The sequence below is a fragment of the Gallus gallus genome, chromosome 2 (assembly GCF_016699485.2).
Source record: "Gallus gallus isolate bGalGal1 chromosome 2, bGalGal1.mat.broiler.GRCg7b, whole genome shotgun sequence".
Lineage (NCBI taxonomy): Eukaryota > Metazoa > Chordata > Aves > Galliformes > Phasianidae > Gallus > Gallus gallus.
This window is the reverse complement of record NC_052533.1, coordinates 28669032-28687979: the sequence shown is the minus strand read 5'-3', so window position 1 is coordinate 28687979 and position 18948 is coordinate 28669032. Positions and strand designations below refer to the sequence as shown.

General features: G+C 36.4%; 1 protein-coding gene across 21 annotated transcripts in view; it reads right to left on the bottom strand.

Annotated features, from left to right (window-relative positions):
- Positions 1-18948, bottom strand: part of AHR1A (aryl hydrocarbon receptor 1 alpha) — a 250483-nt gene that overhangs the window by 34223 nt on the left and 197312 nt on the right. For 2 of the 21 annotated variants that reach the window (XM_046917092.1, XM_040674087.2), the window contains exon 3: positions 12556-12596. The exons of the other annotated variants lie outside the window; for them this stretch is intronic. In XM_046917092.1, coding sequence (XP_046773048.1) covers positions 12556-12580 — 25 coding nt within the window. In that variant the 5' untranslated portion in view covers positions 12581-12596. The remainder of the gene's footprint in view (positions 1-12555; positions 12597-18948) is intronic. 21 annotated transcript variants of the gene reach the window in all.

Below are 18948 nucleotides of genomic sequence, written 5' to 3'. Positions count from 1 at the left end.
AGGGAACTTCTACTAACCACATCGTTACAACTGATATCAAGCTGAATCTTAAGAACCACTATTGCCTCCTCTTTTTTTTCTGAAATTACGGTAAGACTCATTTTGCTTTTAGGAACCTCCAAAATACCAGCACAAATTTTATCACATCCAACATATTCCTACGCCTTACTATGACAATCATTTTCATTAACTTAACTATTTCTGTTCACTTCTCAGCATTATCCTACCTGTTATGTTCACAGACAGCTATCATAGCCACTAACCTTCATTTTGCCAAGCTAAACATGACAAAATCAGATTTCTCACTGAAACATATGCTCTCCAGGACTTCTCTACTCCTGTTCCAACTGGAATAAACATGCAGGGATTGTCTTGTTATATATTTGTACACATATATATATACACATATACAGGGGATGCTCTGAAGGTAATGCCTCCTATTTTATTACGTTGGTCCACAGCGTCTGAGGCAGTTGTTGGTCATACAGCAGTAGATGTTGAACCTTCCCACCTACATTCATGACATTTTGTTGCCATGCAACAGATGGCAGCAGAGGTGCAGCCTGACAGAATGACTTCTGACATGGACGTTTGTATGAAGCAAAGGGGTGAAAAGGAGAGAAATTTAATTTCTCCATGAGGAAAAAATTGCACCCGTTGACATTCATTGACACGTGCTGAATGTTTATGGAGATCAAACAGTGGATGTCAGCACAGTGATCCTCCTGGGTTTTCTGGAACCCAGACAAACTATCAACTCTGATCACTACATTACAGTGCTGACTGAGCTGAAGGTTCAAACTTCCAGAGTTAGGCCAGAGAAGACGACAACCTTTCTTCTGCAACACGATTACACCATGCCTCGTTCAGTTTGAAGACCAGAGATTATGCTGCCAATTTTGGCTGGCCTATTTACCCATATCCATTGTATAGCCTGACTTTGGTAACTTCTGACTTCCACCTGTTTGGGAAAATGAAAGATAGACTGTGTGGGCAACATTTTCCTACCAACAATGTCATCATAGCTGCTGTGAAACGGGGTCACCTCCACTGGTGCAGTTTTGGTGGGTTTGGGTTTTTGTTTGTTTTTTTAAATAAGAGCAGAACGCAGGCTCTTATTAAGTGCTGATGAAAATGCATAGTTAATGGTGGTGATCACATTGAAAAAATGTGTTCTGTACCTGAGAATTTGTTCTATCAAATGATTATGCTCTTTGTATCTGTTTTATTTTTAATCACATAAATAGGAGGCATCAATTTCAGAGCAACATACATATATATACATACACATACATCTGTGAAGAAAATTATCTATCCCATTTTTCAGTATCTGTATATAATACACTGAAGTTTCACACCTCCCAGTTTACTACAGATTAATCCCAATCCCTTCTTTCACTTCAGTGGAAATAAGTCCAAATTGAAGTAATACCTATCATCCTTCCTGTTGAAAATTTCTGGATCTACACAAAAGAATTAAAAAAAGTTTCCTAAATTTGAAAGTTGACATTAGAAAGCAGGTTCCCAGCTGGGGCATTAATCACAGAAGACCAGACCAATCCCAGATCCAGTCCCAGCTGAAAGAGCCATTCAGCTATTTTATAGCTGTTTTTGATGAAAAAAAATGCATAAGCTAAATCAGAAAACTCAGTTTTGAAAGGACTTTAAGTAATTTAATTAACAGAAATCGGAAGTCACTTAACCAGAAGCATATTGAATTAAACAGGACAGCATATTTCTTATGCAGCAAAAAGTGTTCTTTCCAGATGCGGCAATAACATCAGTAAGGACAGCTACCCACAGAATGCAAACTGTAATAGAGAATTAGTGCTCACTGTATTGGGTCTCCACAAAGAAAAGAAAAACAGAAACAACCTGAAAGCCAAATTTTCATTTCAGCTTTATTTTAAGTGCTATAATGTGCATACATTTGCTTGTGAACACCTGCATGATATTAAATTTGTTTTCACATAGATTGTTCTGGGCCTTACTAAGATAAATGTATTTTGGTTTCTTTGGCGTATATTTTCAGTTAGAAATTTGTGCCATGTCTTACCAAAAATACTTGGATTCTTTTTAGAGTAAGCTCAAATCAACTCATATTTTAATAGTGCCATCTGTCTTTTTTTTCTTCCTTTTTTTTTGTAATCTCCTGCCAATACAGCAGAAGATCAAATGAAATAAAATCTAAACATGAGGTTTCACTTATTCTGCCACAAGAAATAATGTTCAAGGTGGCAAAGACAGATCTGTTTGATAAATATGTATTTTTTGCTAAGTTGTTCCACATGCTTGGAAGATTTGGCATTTATCCAGGAAGAAAAGCAAAAGCACCCCTAGTAGTTGAACAGTTCTTCCCCAAAACTCTTGTCAAGTTATCCCAATGCAATTGCTCCTTAGGCAAAAAGATTCATATTAACTTTCTGTCCACTACCTTGGACAGGAAAAAATGCAATTCCTGAAATGTATGCACTTTACATAAACAATTCAAAATACGAGAAAAAAATGTGCAAAAATACATTTAAATATTCTGTTCATAATTTTCTGTTTCTGACTCCACCTGCTTTACAAGGGTTTTTGAATTACTAATATTTCTAAGTATATTCATTTGAAAGTTGTTGTTATTGGGAAAATATATTTTGTGAAGTGTTGGAAGTACTCACCATCTTTGTTTAATCCATGAAAAGGAACTAAGTTTTACCCACAAGTCTATAATTTAAGACACTTGTTTGCACGCTAAAGTGTATCTACCTGATTAAAGATTAGTTTTGATAAAACATAGTGACAACCTATCATTAGTCTTAACATGGTAGTGAGGAAAATGTTCACGCAACAGAGTACAAGATGATACTGAGCTCTTGAGGGCTCAGAAAGCAAGCATTAATGACAGCAGCACCACTTCCTTTCTGCATTCCTGGCCTTTGATCAGGAAGATTCCAAGCTCACCAAGACTTTTAATTTGTGCTCATAAATTACACCATATTCTGATATTACTTTTTTCCCCCAAAACATACAGCTGCTGTGAAGTGTTTTGTAGAAATTAGTACCAGTTGATTCTGAGTACAGCAAATACTGCAGCTTTATCACCCTGACCTTACAGTATAGCTCACAGGACCAACAATGTGAGAATTTTCACTGAGAGCTGTATGCCCCTCCCTTGCTGTCTCTGACATCATTACTATAAAATAAATAAATAATTTGCAACTGCCTATCAAAACTCAATGACTTGATCTTTACGAGATAATTCATTACATAAATTTATAAAAGGAAACAGAAGAATACCTCTACTTCTCCAACAGAGATGAAAAGTTCTTAAAAGAGCTTGGTAGCATTTACATACAAAAACATTTCAGATTAAGATTTATAGATCTGCAGCAACATTCTATTTATGTCCAACAGCTTTAAAAAACACAAGTATACAACCTTTTTTCTTCATCTGCACATGTGACACGGCATCCATATATAACAGCCTGCCATCAGGGACAGCGCTGGTATACAATGCTAAAGGAAACAAATCTTGTATTCCATTACCTTTACCCAGCTTACTCTAAGATTTGTTACAAATCATTGTCATATGTTTGAATTCATTTGTTCCGTTTGCATTAAATTATATTTGCTAAAATGGGAAAAAAAATGTATAATCTAAAAGGAATGGAATGTTTCATACTGCCAGTTTCTACTGTTAACATAGTATACAATATTAGAAAGCAAGAATAAGCCTTTGTAATACAGCCTAAGTGAACACTAAAAATTACTGTAGCTCAGTTTGATATTTTTGCATTCCAAATCCATATAAAGTTGAGGGAATGTCATTCTCATAGTATAACAACACAAGAAATCATAGAAAAATAAATTCAGTGTCTCAAAGGACTGAAGGAGTTGACTTGTGAAGATAAGAAAGTCATCCAACACTACCCTCAGCTTTGTTTCCCACCTGGAAGTGTGTATTACTAGTTCTACAACCTTGGGAGCTTTAGCAAGGGATGTATTTGCCTTTAAGCTATGGTAGTTGATAGCATATGGTGTTCATGTAAAGAAAAAACAATAGCACTTCCTTAATATTGTCAGCAGTAGAGTGCCACAACTCAACATTCAAAGCCACCCAAGCTTCAGCCATTTCTGCAAAGCTCAACAGCTAATGCAAGCCAGAAGCCTGAATCAAGTTTAGTAGAACATACTTAGAAACATCAACTTGCAGATTTTGCAAGCTCCCTCCATGAATGTTGGATGATATCTGCAAATCCGATGGCTAAAAATTAAAAGTCCCTGAACTCATCCATCTATCAAAGAGAGAAAATTACTACTATCTTTTCCCCATAAATGTTAACATTCCATGAACAGCTCCAATTTTCACTCTTTATGAAACAAATGCATTCAATTAAAAAAAACAACCCCACAAATATGGCAAGGGGGTGAGAAAGGCTAGTTGATTAATATTATTTACCAATTTAGGAAGAGTGAAAATGAGTACTTCTCTCCAGTTCTGTGGTTCATACATGTGTAAATTACCCAGTTAGCTGAAATCATGACTTCTGACTGCTCTCTCAGGTATGTCGCACAAATGCAGAAGGGCATTAAAGAGGGATATTGCTGCTGATGATTACGCTAGTATGCAGGCAGAAAAAAGGTACTGATCTGTACAAAGCTAAAACAACCAGTGGGAAAGTCATGGTCTGTTAGCACAAAGCCTATCCTGAACATATGAAATAGAATATTGTTCAGTCTCATAAAAGAAAGACACTAAACTGTCAGGAATTCCTTCTTCAGGAGAGCCCGGTGTTCCAGGTGATGTTTTTTAAAAAAAAAGTTATTACATGGCTATGAACTTTTTTAGACTGCTTTTAGTAACTTTTTTCATTGCTAAAGCTAGAAGTAGCATCTGTAGTACCAGATTTGTTTTCCTGTTCTTCATGCATGAAAGGCAGAGAAAACTACAAATATTTTCTTCTCAAACATAACACTATTTAACTTAATTTGCCAATTTAACTTGGCTTAATTCAAGGATGAATTACAAATAAATCTAGATAGAGTTCAATAACACATTTCTTAATAATCAGAAGAGGAACTATGGGTGTTTAGTCTAGTTAGTACTGTAGTAACTGAACTTTTTGCTTTTATGTGCCAAACAGCATTTCCATCCTTAGATTCCAGTGCCAAAAAAATCTACTATTTCATTCCAAACATTTAGCAGTAATACACCAACTATACATATATAAATATAAAGCTGCCAATTTTGCAGAACAAATGCAAATGACAAAATACTTGACATTCAACCTGTTTCCTGGAAGCAACTTGCACTGCAAGCAGTACAGTAAAAAGTTTAAACTGTTATAAACAGCTCATCTTGTTCATAAAGCTAAAAATCAAATTTGGGTATAGCATCCGATTAGAATTATTACTGTCGCAAGGCATAAAAATAATAAAAATCATATTTTACAAAATCATTTATTTGCATCTTCTAGCTCCATTTATCTTAAATAGGTAATATAATTCTACAAAGCGTTAAAGTGGGAAGACAGTTATAACCAATTTTAAATTTAAATCCAAAGGTCGTGGTTCATCATAGCATTTTCAGAAAGGAGACAAACATTTAATTTCAGAGAAATGTATGGAAAAAGTGATGTGGCAGCAATGTTACACAAACTTACTGCACTGGCTGCTAATTTACCAGATTTTGAGATTAGTTTTTGAATTACTGGAAAACAAACAAATATAATTTAAGTGTAAATCCATTACGGTTATTAAAAATGTCATGAGAGGAAAAGAGTTTGTGGCCTTAATATGTATCTTAATATAATAAATATACCATCTTAAGGAATTTTAATTCTCTTGGTTGATTGTTTATTTAAAAAAAAGTAGCATTTAGTGAAATGCCATTGCAGTTTTAGGAATTTGGCTGCTACTGATTACAATGATGAAATTGCAAGGAAAAATATAAAACTATCAAAATATGGAACAAGTAATTCCCCAGACATCTCACAGATGTTGCCAAATGAGCTACACCCCCTGTTAGGTATTAAGTTTCTCATTAGGGGAGATGTAATTCTCCTGGATCATTTCAAGGTGGTGACATTGAAAGTGAGAAGCTTGGCTGCTTATCTTTCCAGATAACCTTCTACATATCAATAGGCCCGTACTGTGCCTGCAAGCACCCTGTAGTACAGTCTCCATTTTAACTCTTAAACTTGGAGTTCACATTCTTGATGAACCTTAAGAGAGGTCCTCATACCATCTACAGACTTCTTTCTCTGATGGAAATAAACAGAAAGGAGAAATTCTGGTCATGATGTAAGAAGTCATGAAACAGCACTGTACAGACTGGAATTCCCTCTAGGGAGAGATGAAGACCTACCCGGATGCCTACTGGGCAGGTCATAAAGCACACTGGTAGAAGGCACAGTGTGGGGAAAAGAAAAAAGAAAAAAAATATTGAGGCAATTTATCTGAAATTCTCCTAACTTTCTGTTTAGGTCAATATGGCTCTAATTTGAAGTTTAATAAGGCTCTGGGCATGGAGTTGGCTAATGCAGCCAAAGAATCTTCTGAATACTTGAGACATACCTCAAGTATGGAAATATTTACATAGAGCATGAATTCCCATGTTTTATTTTCATCCTGAAAGAAATGTGACCCGCTTTATGAAAGACAGCAACTGTAGGCTCAGGGCCATTACCAAATTAAAGGAGACAGATCTTTCTCCCAAATGATATCACACAGAGAAGATTTTATGCAGTTTTCAGTAGCACGTGATTTTGAACAACACTGAAAGACTGCAAAGGCTTTGTTGTTCTGAGATGGGTTTAAAGTAGTAATGATTACTGAACAATTCAACCTAACTATACTTTTTTGGAAATATCAACTAGTACATCGTTTGAATCTGCCCTCTTCCACCTTATGTCCTTCCCCATTCATTTTCACTGATGATGCTTAAACCTATCTGTATGCTCACTGGGAAAGAGGTGGCAAAAATAAAGTGTGGCTACATTTCTGCCTGGGACACTTACAAGTTTAAACTGGGAAAGAAGGTAAATAAGGTAAAAGGCTAAAAGAGACAGAGGGTCTCAGTCCTTTCTCACCAGACTGGTTGCTAACTGTCAGGTACCAAGCCTCAGACAGAAAGCAGCAAAAAATAGGCAACCAGCAGACACTGGATAATCTGTTCCCATTCTTGCACTTCAGATAGTTTTCATACTGTCTTAACTTTAACAGACCCTATCTCTAAAAGGTAATGGCCTTTCAGATGTCTTTGTCAGTAACAATGCCTTTGTCAGCACTGAAGATCCTAGCTAGTAACAATGATAATGAATTAAAATGCTTTGTAAATGAATTTTATGAAACTATACAATTGAGCCCAATTTTCTGAATTATACCTGAGTCAGCAACATCTGCCAGCACAAAGAAAAATCTGAAATTGGGTTTGGGTTACTAGGGATAGAAGTGAGGAGTAAATGACCAGTGCCAAGAGAGATGAGTAGGTTATGGATAACTGTAGCACATGCACAGTATCCCAGTATATGGTCAAAACTCAGAGTGGTGTTAGAAATTTGACCACACCTCCGTATAGAAACATGGCAGACTCATCTGAGCCCACCTGCTCCAGAAAAGAAATGCATTTCATGATGTGAGGCACTCCTCAGCACTGCTATCTGCCGCATCACACACTCACTTGAAAATGTACCCCAGCTTTTGATCCTGAATACGTAGCTAGTCACATTTTATGAACAGGCAGCACAAATCTATTTGGTGAAGGACAATCTATTTGCGCACACACACACCTGTGTTCTCCCAAATATTTTTTTATTCTTCTGTAAAAAAAAAAAAGGCTTTTTATTATTTAGGAAAGTTAACCGTTACTTGGCCTGTACAGCAAAACAAGAGGTTTGTTGTTTTTTTCCTTTAGCACGTTCTCACTACTGTTGGAAATAGAAATTGTCTGAGAAGGAAACCACCTTACATAATATTGTACTCAAAAGTCTGAGTAGTCAGCCACAGCTTTTTCTTTTTCCAATTCTCAATCAACATCTCTTCTTACATCACTAGTACAAAAGGTTAAAAAAGTAACGGAAACACCTTATCAACTGAAACTGTCTAATGACCTTTTTTCCTTCTGCTATGGTTTGAGAAAATCAAATACCTATTTTGCTCTTCAGATCTGAAGCAAGTTCAATGTTTAAGTGCTGGTTTTAAAATATCTTCAAAGTATGCAAGCCAGACTAAACACAACTGGAAAGTTATAAAGCAACAGTAATGACTTTCCCCCCCTATTTTTATAACTAATTCTATTTTCAACACCTTAAGTTATATCCTATTCCTCTATTTAAAATATCAAAAGAAGGACAATGAATCAAGGAAATCTTTCTTATATTACAGAGCATATGATGTTAATCAATCCAGCTGACTTATGCAAAAATGTCTGCTGTGTCCACAGAGAAAATGCTTTCCAAAATGTAACTGGTGGAGTAATTGGATTATTCTCCCTACAGTATTACACTCACATACAGTAAATGTTTCTTTTAAAAGCTTCAACAGTAGCTTCGCATTCTTAAACATGGCTCAAGTTTTAGGGCTGAAGAAATAAGTTTTAAAAGCCCTTTACATAAAGAGGACACTAGATTCTACAATATTTTACTAATAATATAAAGATTTAAAAAACTGTTTTAAAAACTTATAACCTAAGAACTTGAAATTTAACCTGTATATAATTTTCCTCAACTTTCATAGTCCATTTTCTTCTGCATCATTCCCAAAATGCAGCTTAGCAAGCCCAGAACTGTTGAAGCAGATAGGTGCTTTTCTTAAGATTGTTATGAAATGAAAAATAAAATTTAAAAACACCTCATGTCAAAGATCTGAGAAGTTATTATACACAAGCAAATTGCTCACAATTTTATCAGACCACAACTATCTCAAGCTCTGCTACATGAGATGGCTAAAATTCATTACTAAAAAGAAAAACTTTCCTGCTTTATTTATATTGCTTTCTAAAAGAATGAGTAACAATATTATTCAGCATGGAATGTTAAGTGTTTATGCAGTATCTCCCTTACAAAAGGGGGACATAACTTCAGTTGCCACAAAGTGGTACTTAACACACTGCTATGTTTTCTTAAGTAGAAGGAAAATCAACAACTAAGTTGAATATGTTTTTTCTTAAGTGACTAACAGTGATGCTGAACTTAGTTCACAGCATGGTAATTAATCACTCTAGAAACATCATACTAAGTCAATAAGCATCTACCTCCAAAATTGAGAATTCAGTGATTGCTTTTGGAACGCTTAGGCTTTGTTCACACAAGCACTTGCACTAACTAAAGCAGATGTTTCCACATTGGTATGTGAGATGCTTCAAAATTATTTTATTTGTGGAGTTGGCATCAGTAGCCACAGATCCTGACCTGAGGAAAAAAAAGGTAATAAAATCTGAAGCTGTCACAACACTACATAGTACAGTCTCATCCCCTTAAAGCCTATAAACATGCGCATGCTTCTCATTTAGAACACTTTCACTGCACTCCCAAACTGGGAAACAGAATGAGATTTACTGTGAGCGGAAAGGCAAGCAGCCATTTTTGAGGAGCAGCAAGAAGGCAGATAGGCTACAGGAATATTAGGAATAAGTTGTTATGGTCCTTGTCTAAGGGAGTCATTGATAAATCCTGTCAAGGAATTTCTAAACCTCTAGTGCATCAGTGCTCATTTTTCTCAACTTAAATTAGAGCCTGAGCAAATGAAATTGCTGAGAAAAAACAACTCTCAAAATGGCTACAAATAACATTCCCATAAAGTAGCAGAACAGCAATTAGCATACAGTGCTTTTATGGCTAGCCAACTGTGACTGATCACCTGATGTCAGAAATTTAGTTCAGAGTTTCTATTTATTTATTAAAAAACACCTATACGGAATAGAACTACTTTCTTTTGCTTTTATCAATTACTATAAAACAGAAAAGTAAATTGCAGGAAATAAGCAGTTGTTCAAATACATCAACTCTTACTTGGGCTTTGAAGTTTCACAACCACACACCAAACCATACACTGCTTGTGGTTTCAACACTTGGAGGCAATGAACTCTTGTTCCTTTACTATCACAAAGAGGAGGCACCTGCTGAATCACCCAAACTATATCCTGACAGACACATTTCTTCTGATGTACTTCCCATTCAATTACTCGTCTGGGTACATCTTCCTTGGTTGTACAGGAAAATAAAAAAACAACACACACAGCAAATGGAGATGTATGCCTACAAATTGTAGCTTACCATTAGGCTCATTCATATGACATTACTTTAGCCACAGAAAGGGAAAATAAAGGGGAAAAAAAGCTTGCTAAATTGTTAGATGTGAGAGATGTAGAATCAAAGACAAAGCAGTGATTTACTTCCTCCCGGAATTAGATCAATGGAAAAATGAGCCTTGGATGCACAGAAGTTCCTGTCTATCACATCTTTGTATTTTTGTACCTCTAAATCTTAAAACAGTTTATTTCTCCTCTCACTTTTTCCCCCCATTCTATGGAAAAAATGAAAAGCTTATATCCCTAAAGCTAATCAGATATTTTATTTTGTTTAAAAATAATCATTCATTATACTTTTGATTAATCACCTAAGTAGACAATGACAATTAGCAGAACAGATTTATGCATTTTTAATTAAATTCCAAATTCTGAAACAAATTATTGGACTCAGCTAAGTCTTTCTGAAGTATCTGCTTTCTTAGTTTTATACACTAATAACCCCTTTTTTGGACTTTGCACACAACATTTTTTTTTATTTTTTTTTTAGTAAGTACTGAATATAGAAAGGATGCCTTAGTTTTGGCTTCATCCAATTGATGGCTCAATGGAAATCACATAGAACTTTGCCTGGGGAATTCCTGTATGCTATCAACTGAATAGAACAAAATGGTCAATTACATCTCATATCATACTATGTAACCAGATAGCTCAATTATTCTACTAGCAAATATGATGTTGAGTTTTGCTATGACTGTATTAAAAGGGTGTGGAGTTGAGATTGGAAGGTTGCTTTACTACACTATTCAAGATCAATCCTTGCTTTATATGGGCAGTAACAATTAAGCAATTTCTAACAGAAATATCTCTCTATTTATATTGAGGCAAAAACATACATTCTACCAAATGAGATGACATCTTTTAAACACCAAAATCTAACAAAAATCTAACAGAAGACTTTCCAGAATGCCTAATGTATGGCAGGGAAATCAAGTGAACTTCTGGAGGCTTGCTTCCCTTCCTGCTCAATCTTCTGCTTGTGACACAGGACTTATTCTCACCTTATTTCACCATCAAGTTCAATGGACCTGTTAAAGATGGAATTTTCATGTCTCCAAGGGTAATTAATTCCCGTGTCTGATTACCCTCATGCTGAACACCATTTCCTTAATATTCCTAGCTGCAACTTTCCATATGTGAACTTCCCATGTTGTAACCTGTAACCATTACCTTTTATCCTGTTACTGTACATTTTCTGATTAGAATCTGCTTCTGCTATACACACCCATTAAGTAGTTAGCTTACGATGACAATAAGATCTCTAACTAGCTTTCTCTTCCGAAGACTGAACAAACCTATATCTTTCAGCCTCTCCTAATACACAAGGTATTTCAGCTCCTTAACTATATAGGCTATATTCCACTGGGCTTGCTCCAGTCAATGCACCTTGTTCTAGGAAGTTCAAGACTGTACAACATACATCATATGTTGTCTAAAGTTGCAAATAAAAGGCAAAGAAACACTTTGCTGTATCTGCTGGCCATTCTCTTGCTAACATAGCTCAGGATACAGTTGGCTTTCTTCACTGCAAGATAAAATATACATTGCCAACACCTATTCAAAATGTTGTCCACCAGAACTCCCAGATCGTATTCTGCAAAGCTTCTATCTAGACAGACAATCCTAAATCCATACTGTTGTGTTGTATGAGGTTAATCTCAAGATGCAGGACTGTGTGTGCCTTTGTTGAAACTCAGATTCCTGTCAGCTTGACACTCTGATTTGCTGAGGGCTCCAAAGAGCAACTCTGTTCTCTAGCCCATGGACCACTGCCCCCAGTTTGGCATCACATGAATTGCTTAGTGTGTGTTCCATCCCACAGTGAAATACTGAACCCCAAGAAGCACCACAAATGGACTTCGTGCTGCTGTGCATAACCCTTGAAGCCCAGTGGTCCAAGAAGATTTCCACCCATCTGAAGTCAATTTATCCTAACCATAACTCATCAGTTTGGTAATAAGAAAACAATGAGAGACAACACTGAAGACCTTGGCAATCAAGGCCTTCCCACAGAAGGGCACAATCATTGCATTCTACCTGCAAACTCTGGTGTGCTGCACAATGGAGCAATTGTTTTCCTTTCACATTACTAGGTATAACACATTAATGTGTATGCCACCTGTTTAGAATACTGACCAGAAATTAATATTTGCATTGTTCTCCTTTTTAAGCATCAGCAGCTATATATACACATACATATATACACACATATGTACATACATACATATATATATATATATATATATAAAACTATGTGTACTTACATACACACACACGGGTTTCATCCATGTACAAAGTTTCCAAACTAAATAGGTCAAGAAAAAAAAAGCCTTCAGTCTCAGTGGTCTGGATACATTTCTTATCGCTGTTTGATAAAAGCACACGAACAACAGATGGCACAGCAAGAAGATAGGGAGATACCATTATCTTTTCCTCCAAATACAAACAAATATTTACATTGCATATTCACAATCAATAAAAGACATCATCCATCAATTGCAACTCAAATGCAGACATCAAGAATCAAAATGAACGCACTAAGACTGAATGGACTTGCGCTAGTCCACAGGAATTGTGTGTTGAACACAGAACAATGGAGTCTGATGCCAGAGTCAAAATATTTGACTAGGCAGACCATGGACTTGCTCCAGTAAATTCCTACTTTATGCAATCAACTACAATTTGTCTTGAGGGCCCATGTATATGCATCTTTCAGCTTATTAGACATTATATGCTGCCACGCATGAAGTGTGCTATACAGAGCAATTCAAATGTCACATGGGTTGAGTTTTAAGACACAATTATTCAGTGGAAAAAAAATGCGCATCTCACTGTTCAATTAAAAGCAGAGTTCAGCATGCATCACCAAAGGCAACTAATTTCTATTTGCGTGTACCCTCCTTTAACCTTCACAGCTGGCAAACAGCAAAACTACGATTTCTTAAAGTACTTTCAGATAAATGTTCTGGGCCTTACAGTTAACTTCATTTAAGTTTCTAGAGTAAATACAATCAGTTTCATCATTAATGTAACATCTTGTTAAAACATACGCTTTAACAAGTTATCATCACACTGAGGTATAGGAAGTACCTGAGGTTTTCCCCAGAAATCTCTGGTCAACACGTTATCTGAAGCTCTGAAGAGCACTTGAAATTGGCTATTTTGCTTGCTTGCTTCATATTCTCTTAAAAAGAATTTATAAATTAATTGATTACAACAACTGAGCTCTGGTAACTAGAGCCAACCTCTAGTTATGTAGTTAGATTTCTGAAACAATTCACAAAGCAATCATTCTTTAACTATTAATTTCTCTTATCAAAGCACTTATGGAGCACAAACTTTGTGTACTTAAGAAAAATAAGCAAAATAATCTTTTTAGCTATGTTAACAATCTCATAACTTGCTAAAACAGTTAACATCTACAGAGCTCAAACAAGCAACTCTTATTTCCTTATCAGAACACATACAAAAGTCAAACAGGAAAAGCTACGGCATTTCTCCTATCAACAAGTATATGCAGGAGGAAGTGTTATAAAGGCACATCCCATTAAAGCTGTTTCAGAGTTCATAGATTATTGGTACACTTTAAGGAGTATTGATACTAAACCTTAAATTACCAGGACGTGGATTTTTTTTTTTTTTTTAAAGTCACAGTCAAGCAAATTGTACTTGCACAAATTCTGATGAAGCCCACGGAACACAGATATTGACAATCTGATGCTATCTCTAATCATGCTTCTCTGATCAACTGTATTTGGAGGAGGGTTCATCTGTTACCATAGTTTGTTTAAAAAAATAGCTCCAAATCTCATCATCTTCAGATGTTAGAGTATAATAATAAAAATACTAGCAAATTAAAAAAATCATAGGATTTGAAATATACGGTGTCAGAAAAGTTGTAGTACTTCCTGAGGATGTACATTTTACCTTGTCGCTTGTTCTGGTTTTCAATGTCATTCTAACCATAATAATGTAAATCTCAAGAACATTTATCTGGTTTGCATTGAATAGTTTATATTTTAGGCTCTGATCTTGCAAACAAGGCAGAATATTCACTGCAACATTCACAGCAAGGCATACAACAGTATACTTAAAACTAATCTCCCTATTAACAAGGGCTACAGAGACAAGCTAAATACTATTCATACTGGGACTGGGTTTTCAAGAAATGTTACAACAGTTTTGTGGGACTTAAGAGGCTCCTAAAATGATCTCCCACACAGTTTTGATTGAGAAATACATATAGGACAGAAATGAAGTGATAACCTTTTACTTTCCTTTCCTTCAATGGCAGTTCTAACAATGATTAACAGTAACCACACAAATAATTCAGTACCAACAGTTCCAGAAAATAAAAAAAAAAAAAAACACAGCTGAAGAATACACTTACTATCACTGTTAGCAACCAATTTCTCCCTTTTATCCTACAGACATGCTCACATGGCAAGATCTTACTGTCTGATACGAAAAGAATTTGACGTTTTATATATTCTTTATGGGATGTACTGAATGTCAGCTGTATCAGTGCATTACAGAACAGGGCTGCCCAGCTGCGTTCCCTGCCTAACGACACAGCACTCCTAAAACATTTCCGATCAAGGTAAGAATCAGCATGTAACAATGAAAACATACACATACTGAGATTGAAGCTGATGTCACAGCTACATGGCTTTAATCATTGTTTGTGAGGATCAGAATTTAGGACTTCAAAGCCTAAATCCCTACTTATGTTCTGTTATGTAAAATACAGGCTAAAATAGCCTGTAGCAGACAAGCCATAAATGCTTAATACAACTCTGGGCTGGGGTAGGGCAGGGAACAGGAATACAGAAGACAAGTACAGCAGCTCAGAAGAGAAAAGAACTTGAATAGTATAGTAGTCTCACACTGCAATACCTACACAGTCTCAAGGTACACATTAAGTAATAATTTTGCATGGTGGCAAGGGAGGAGAACTGTACAAGAAAAAAAACAAAACATTCTTTTCCCCCTTTTTCTTTGTTCCTCCGACTTCCAAATAAGATGCAAAACATGGAAGGAGAGCTGCCCTTTCAAAAATGCATGAAAAAGCTGCATTACACAAATGAGTAAATATAATTGTCTGAAATGAAAGCAAGTCAGGTTAAACCTGATGCAGTATCCTGGCCTTGGGAGGTTGAGTTTTAATCAGTTGCTTTGTAATTAGAGGTTTCTGTTTCAGAGAAACAGAATAGCACTTGGTGAAAAGGTTATCTATACCTGTGAGGTTGTAGATACACCGCAACTATTCTCAATGAAGAAGAATACATAAGTTGTCTCTCGTATTATCTGCCTTTATCTTCTGTACATTTTAACTGTACATTTTAAGCCATACTCTTCAAAGCAGGAACCTCATGCAGTCTGTTCTCTCGAATGTGCAGTATGATAGACCAGCAGGCATTACAGGAAAAATACATTATATCAAAGAATATATTTTATGTGATGACAATGGGTGCATTGCAAACTTAAGCTAAGTTATGCCAAAGAATGTGTGTTAATTATATCACAAAGCAAAATTAGGCAATGCAAACTTACTGGAAAAAGTTCTTAAGTATTTTGTTATTGCTGTGTTTGCCAGAATCACTTGCATACAACATAAGAAACCAATCCTGAACTAATTTTGAACAGAAATTTTCTTCTGTAATTGCAGAATACTATCCAAAGAGCAAGAGAAAACAGCCACATACTTTAAACCACAGGAATTCTCAGTGAAATGGATGGAAGAGTAATTAATAAGCAACATGTTAAATTTTGTTTCTAATGTATCGTATTATGTTTCTAATGTAAAAGAAAGCAAATATGCTAACTATACTTTTATTCTTATTTACCCCTTATCGCTTCAACTGCCTCCCCAATACCCTGAGAAGACTCACTTTAAGTGTTCTTCCTTGCTGCAGTAAGGTACTATAAGACAAATTGACAACATTATAGGGACCAAAGCTAAAGGTAAAAGGATTTTTTTTTTCATTTTAGGAGGCACAAAGAACACAGGCTAAATGATTGTCCAGTTGTGCCCCGGATGCTGAACTTGCACTTCTCCCATTTTCCACTTCTATACATTTTTCACTGCTGAATGCACAAATGTATTGGCACTTAGCATCAAAACAGAGTGAAGTAATACAAGGACAAATACAAAGTCATTCTTTACTGACAGTCAGCAAACACCTGCCTGATTTATCCCAGTCTCTTAAAAATAACAAGCTTGCCTTAAGCCACTTTCAGAAAGTATCTTACACACAAAATAAATACTCCAGCAGTGATTTAAGCTAACCTGCTTGACTTTCAGGACTGCTAATCTATCTAGTACATGCAGGTAGCATCACACAGCTGAAAAGCAACACTGTCCCAAATCACTTCTTTGCTTTGACTGACCGCATGAGACCTTCAGTTTCATGATGAAGCAGACTTGAGGGTCATTATTTTGTGTACGTTCAGACTGGGAGAAGATCTCCTTGAGAGCAGCCCTGCAGAGAAGGATTTGGATGTCCTTGTGAATGAAAAGGTGGATATGAGCTAGCAGTGTACTCTTGCAGCCCAGAAGGCCAACAGTATGCTGGGCTGCATCATAAGAACAGTGGCCACCAAGGAGAGGGAGATGATTGTTCCCCTCTTCTCTACATTCATGAGGTCCTACCTGGAGTACCATGTACAGGCCTGGAACTCACAGCCCAAGAAAGATATCTAGAGCTGTTGGAGAGGGCCCAAAGGAAGGCCACAAAGATGATCAGAGGGCTGGAGCACCTCTCCTGTGAAGAAAGGTTGAGGGAGCTGGGCTTGTTCAGCCTGGAGTAGAGAAGCTCTGGGGAGACCTCACTGTGGCATTCCAGTATTTGAAGGGAGCTTGTAAGCAGGAGGGGACTGACTTTTTTACACTGTCTGATAGCAATAGGACAAGGGGAAACAATTTCAAACTAGAAGAGAAAAGAGTTAGGTCAGATGCTGGGAGACAATTCTGTACTCAGTGAGAATAGCAAGGCCCTGGCAGGCGCTGCCCCATCCTGTCGGTGTTCTAGGTTGTAGATGCCCCATCCCTGGAGGTGTTCTAGGCTAAGTTGGACGGGGCGCTGGGCAGTCTGATCTCATGGATGGCAGCCCTGCTCCTGTCAAGGCACTTGGGACGTTACCTTCCAACCCAAGTCATTCTACGGTTATTTTCAGCACCTACCAACACTTATTTCTTGACTACAGAATTTAATGTTCAAATTCTAGCATACAGTCAGAGTGCCTGACATGGGCAGGGAAAGTCGTCTACCACTAGGGTTAACTTGAGAGTGACCTGACCACACAAACAGCTTCTGCATCACTGAGCTGGTGTTGCTGCTGGGCAGCATACAGAAGGATGGCTTAGCAGCAGCCATTGAATAACTGAACAACAAACTACAACAACCAAGTGCAACTGCTTAGCAGAATATCATCAGTTACTAACAGAAGATGTTTAAAGGTTATGGAAAAAAAAAAAAACGTGCATCAGTTTCCTAGAATCTGGAATATGTTAAGTGCACTGAAGCTTACTGCATTTCAATCTTGACACCACAGAAAAACTCATCTGGCTTTAACTCTGGAGACAATTTTGTACTGTCTTAAAGACCTGGGAAGGAAAGACTTTTTGTCTTTTACACTTAGCTTTTAAAGTAAGAACTAAGGATTTTGTAGACATCTAAGTGAAGCACGTTTATTCAAATTGACACAACTTCTCGAGATGTCTTTCATAAAACAATTCCTTTTTTCATCTCCTCCCAAACTTCCACCTTAACAAAACAGACATCCACTCTGGATTATATAAACTTGGAAAAATGTAAGTGCTTTCTTTGAAAAAATATCTATTGTTACAGCAAAAACTTGGGTTTCCTTTCAAGCAAGATCATATGATTACACATTTATATTTTACTTTCCGCAGGAATTTACACACCCCCCTTTGCATCCTGTTATTCATTTAGCGTTTCCCTTCACTTCAGCATGCTATGTTAATAACGGAGACCTGCTGGCTCAGATCAGGCACTCAAGGTGACAATCAACACTCACTCATGCAATTATCAGTTATCCTATAGGGCTCTCCTCACTTATTTTTTTTAACAGCACAAAATAATCCTTCAAAAATCAGTTCTGTGAGAAGCACTGTACAGATAGATCATGAAACCAATTATCTGAGGGAAGTGGATGGGTTTTTCATTGTTGTTGTTAATTACATACTTTAAAATACTTCTTTCTCTTCTGGAAGGTCAATTTCAACTGAAATGGATTTTGTGCTACTTAAGTACTTTAAAATAGGAAAAAAAGATCTTCCTCCTATTCGCAATAGTGAATTAGTCATTGTTTCAGATTGCTTCCTGATGTTTATCTTTAATCAATGTTAGCCTTTAAACACTTACAGATTGATGCTGATTAATGATCTAATTTGTAATCTTATCTATAAAGAAATTGCAAGAAGTCTTTTTCCAAGAAAAAAAAAGACAAGATAGCTTCATAGCAGCTTTTATATCTGAAGGTATAAAATAAATTTACTTCATGCGTCAGACTTTTTGAACTATACAACAAGATAATCAACATAAATTTTATTTTTCTTTTCAGACTTAGCAAAGTTTTTTTTTTATTTTATACTAGGTGCTGCAATGCACCCAGTATACACACTCATTTTGTGC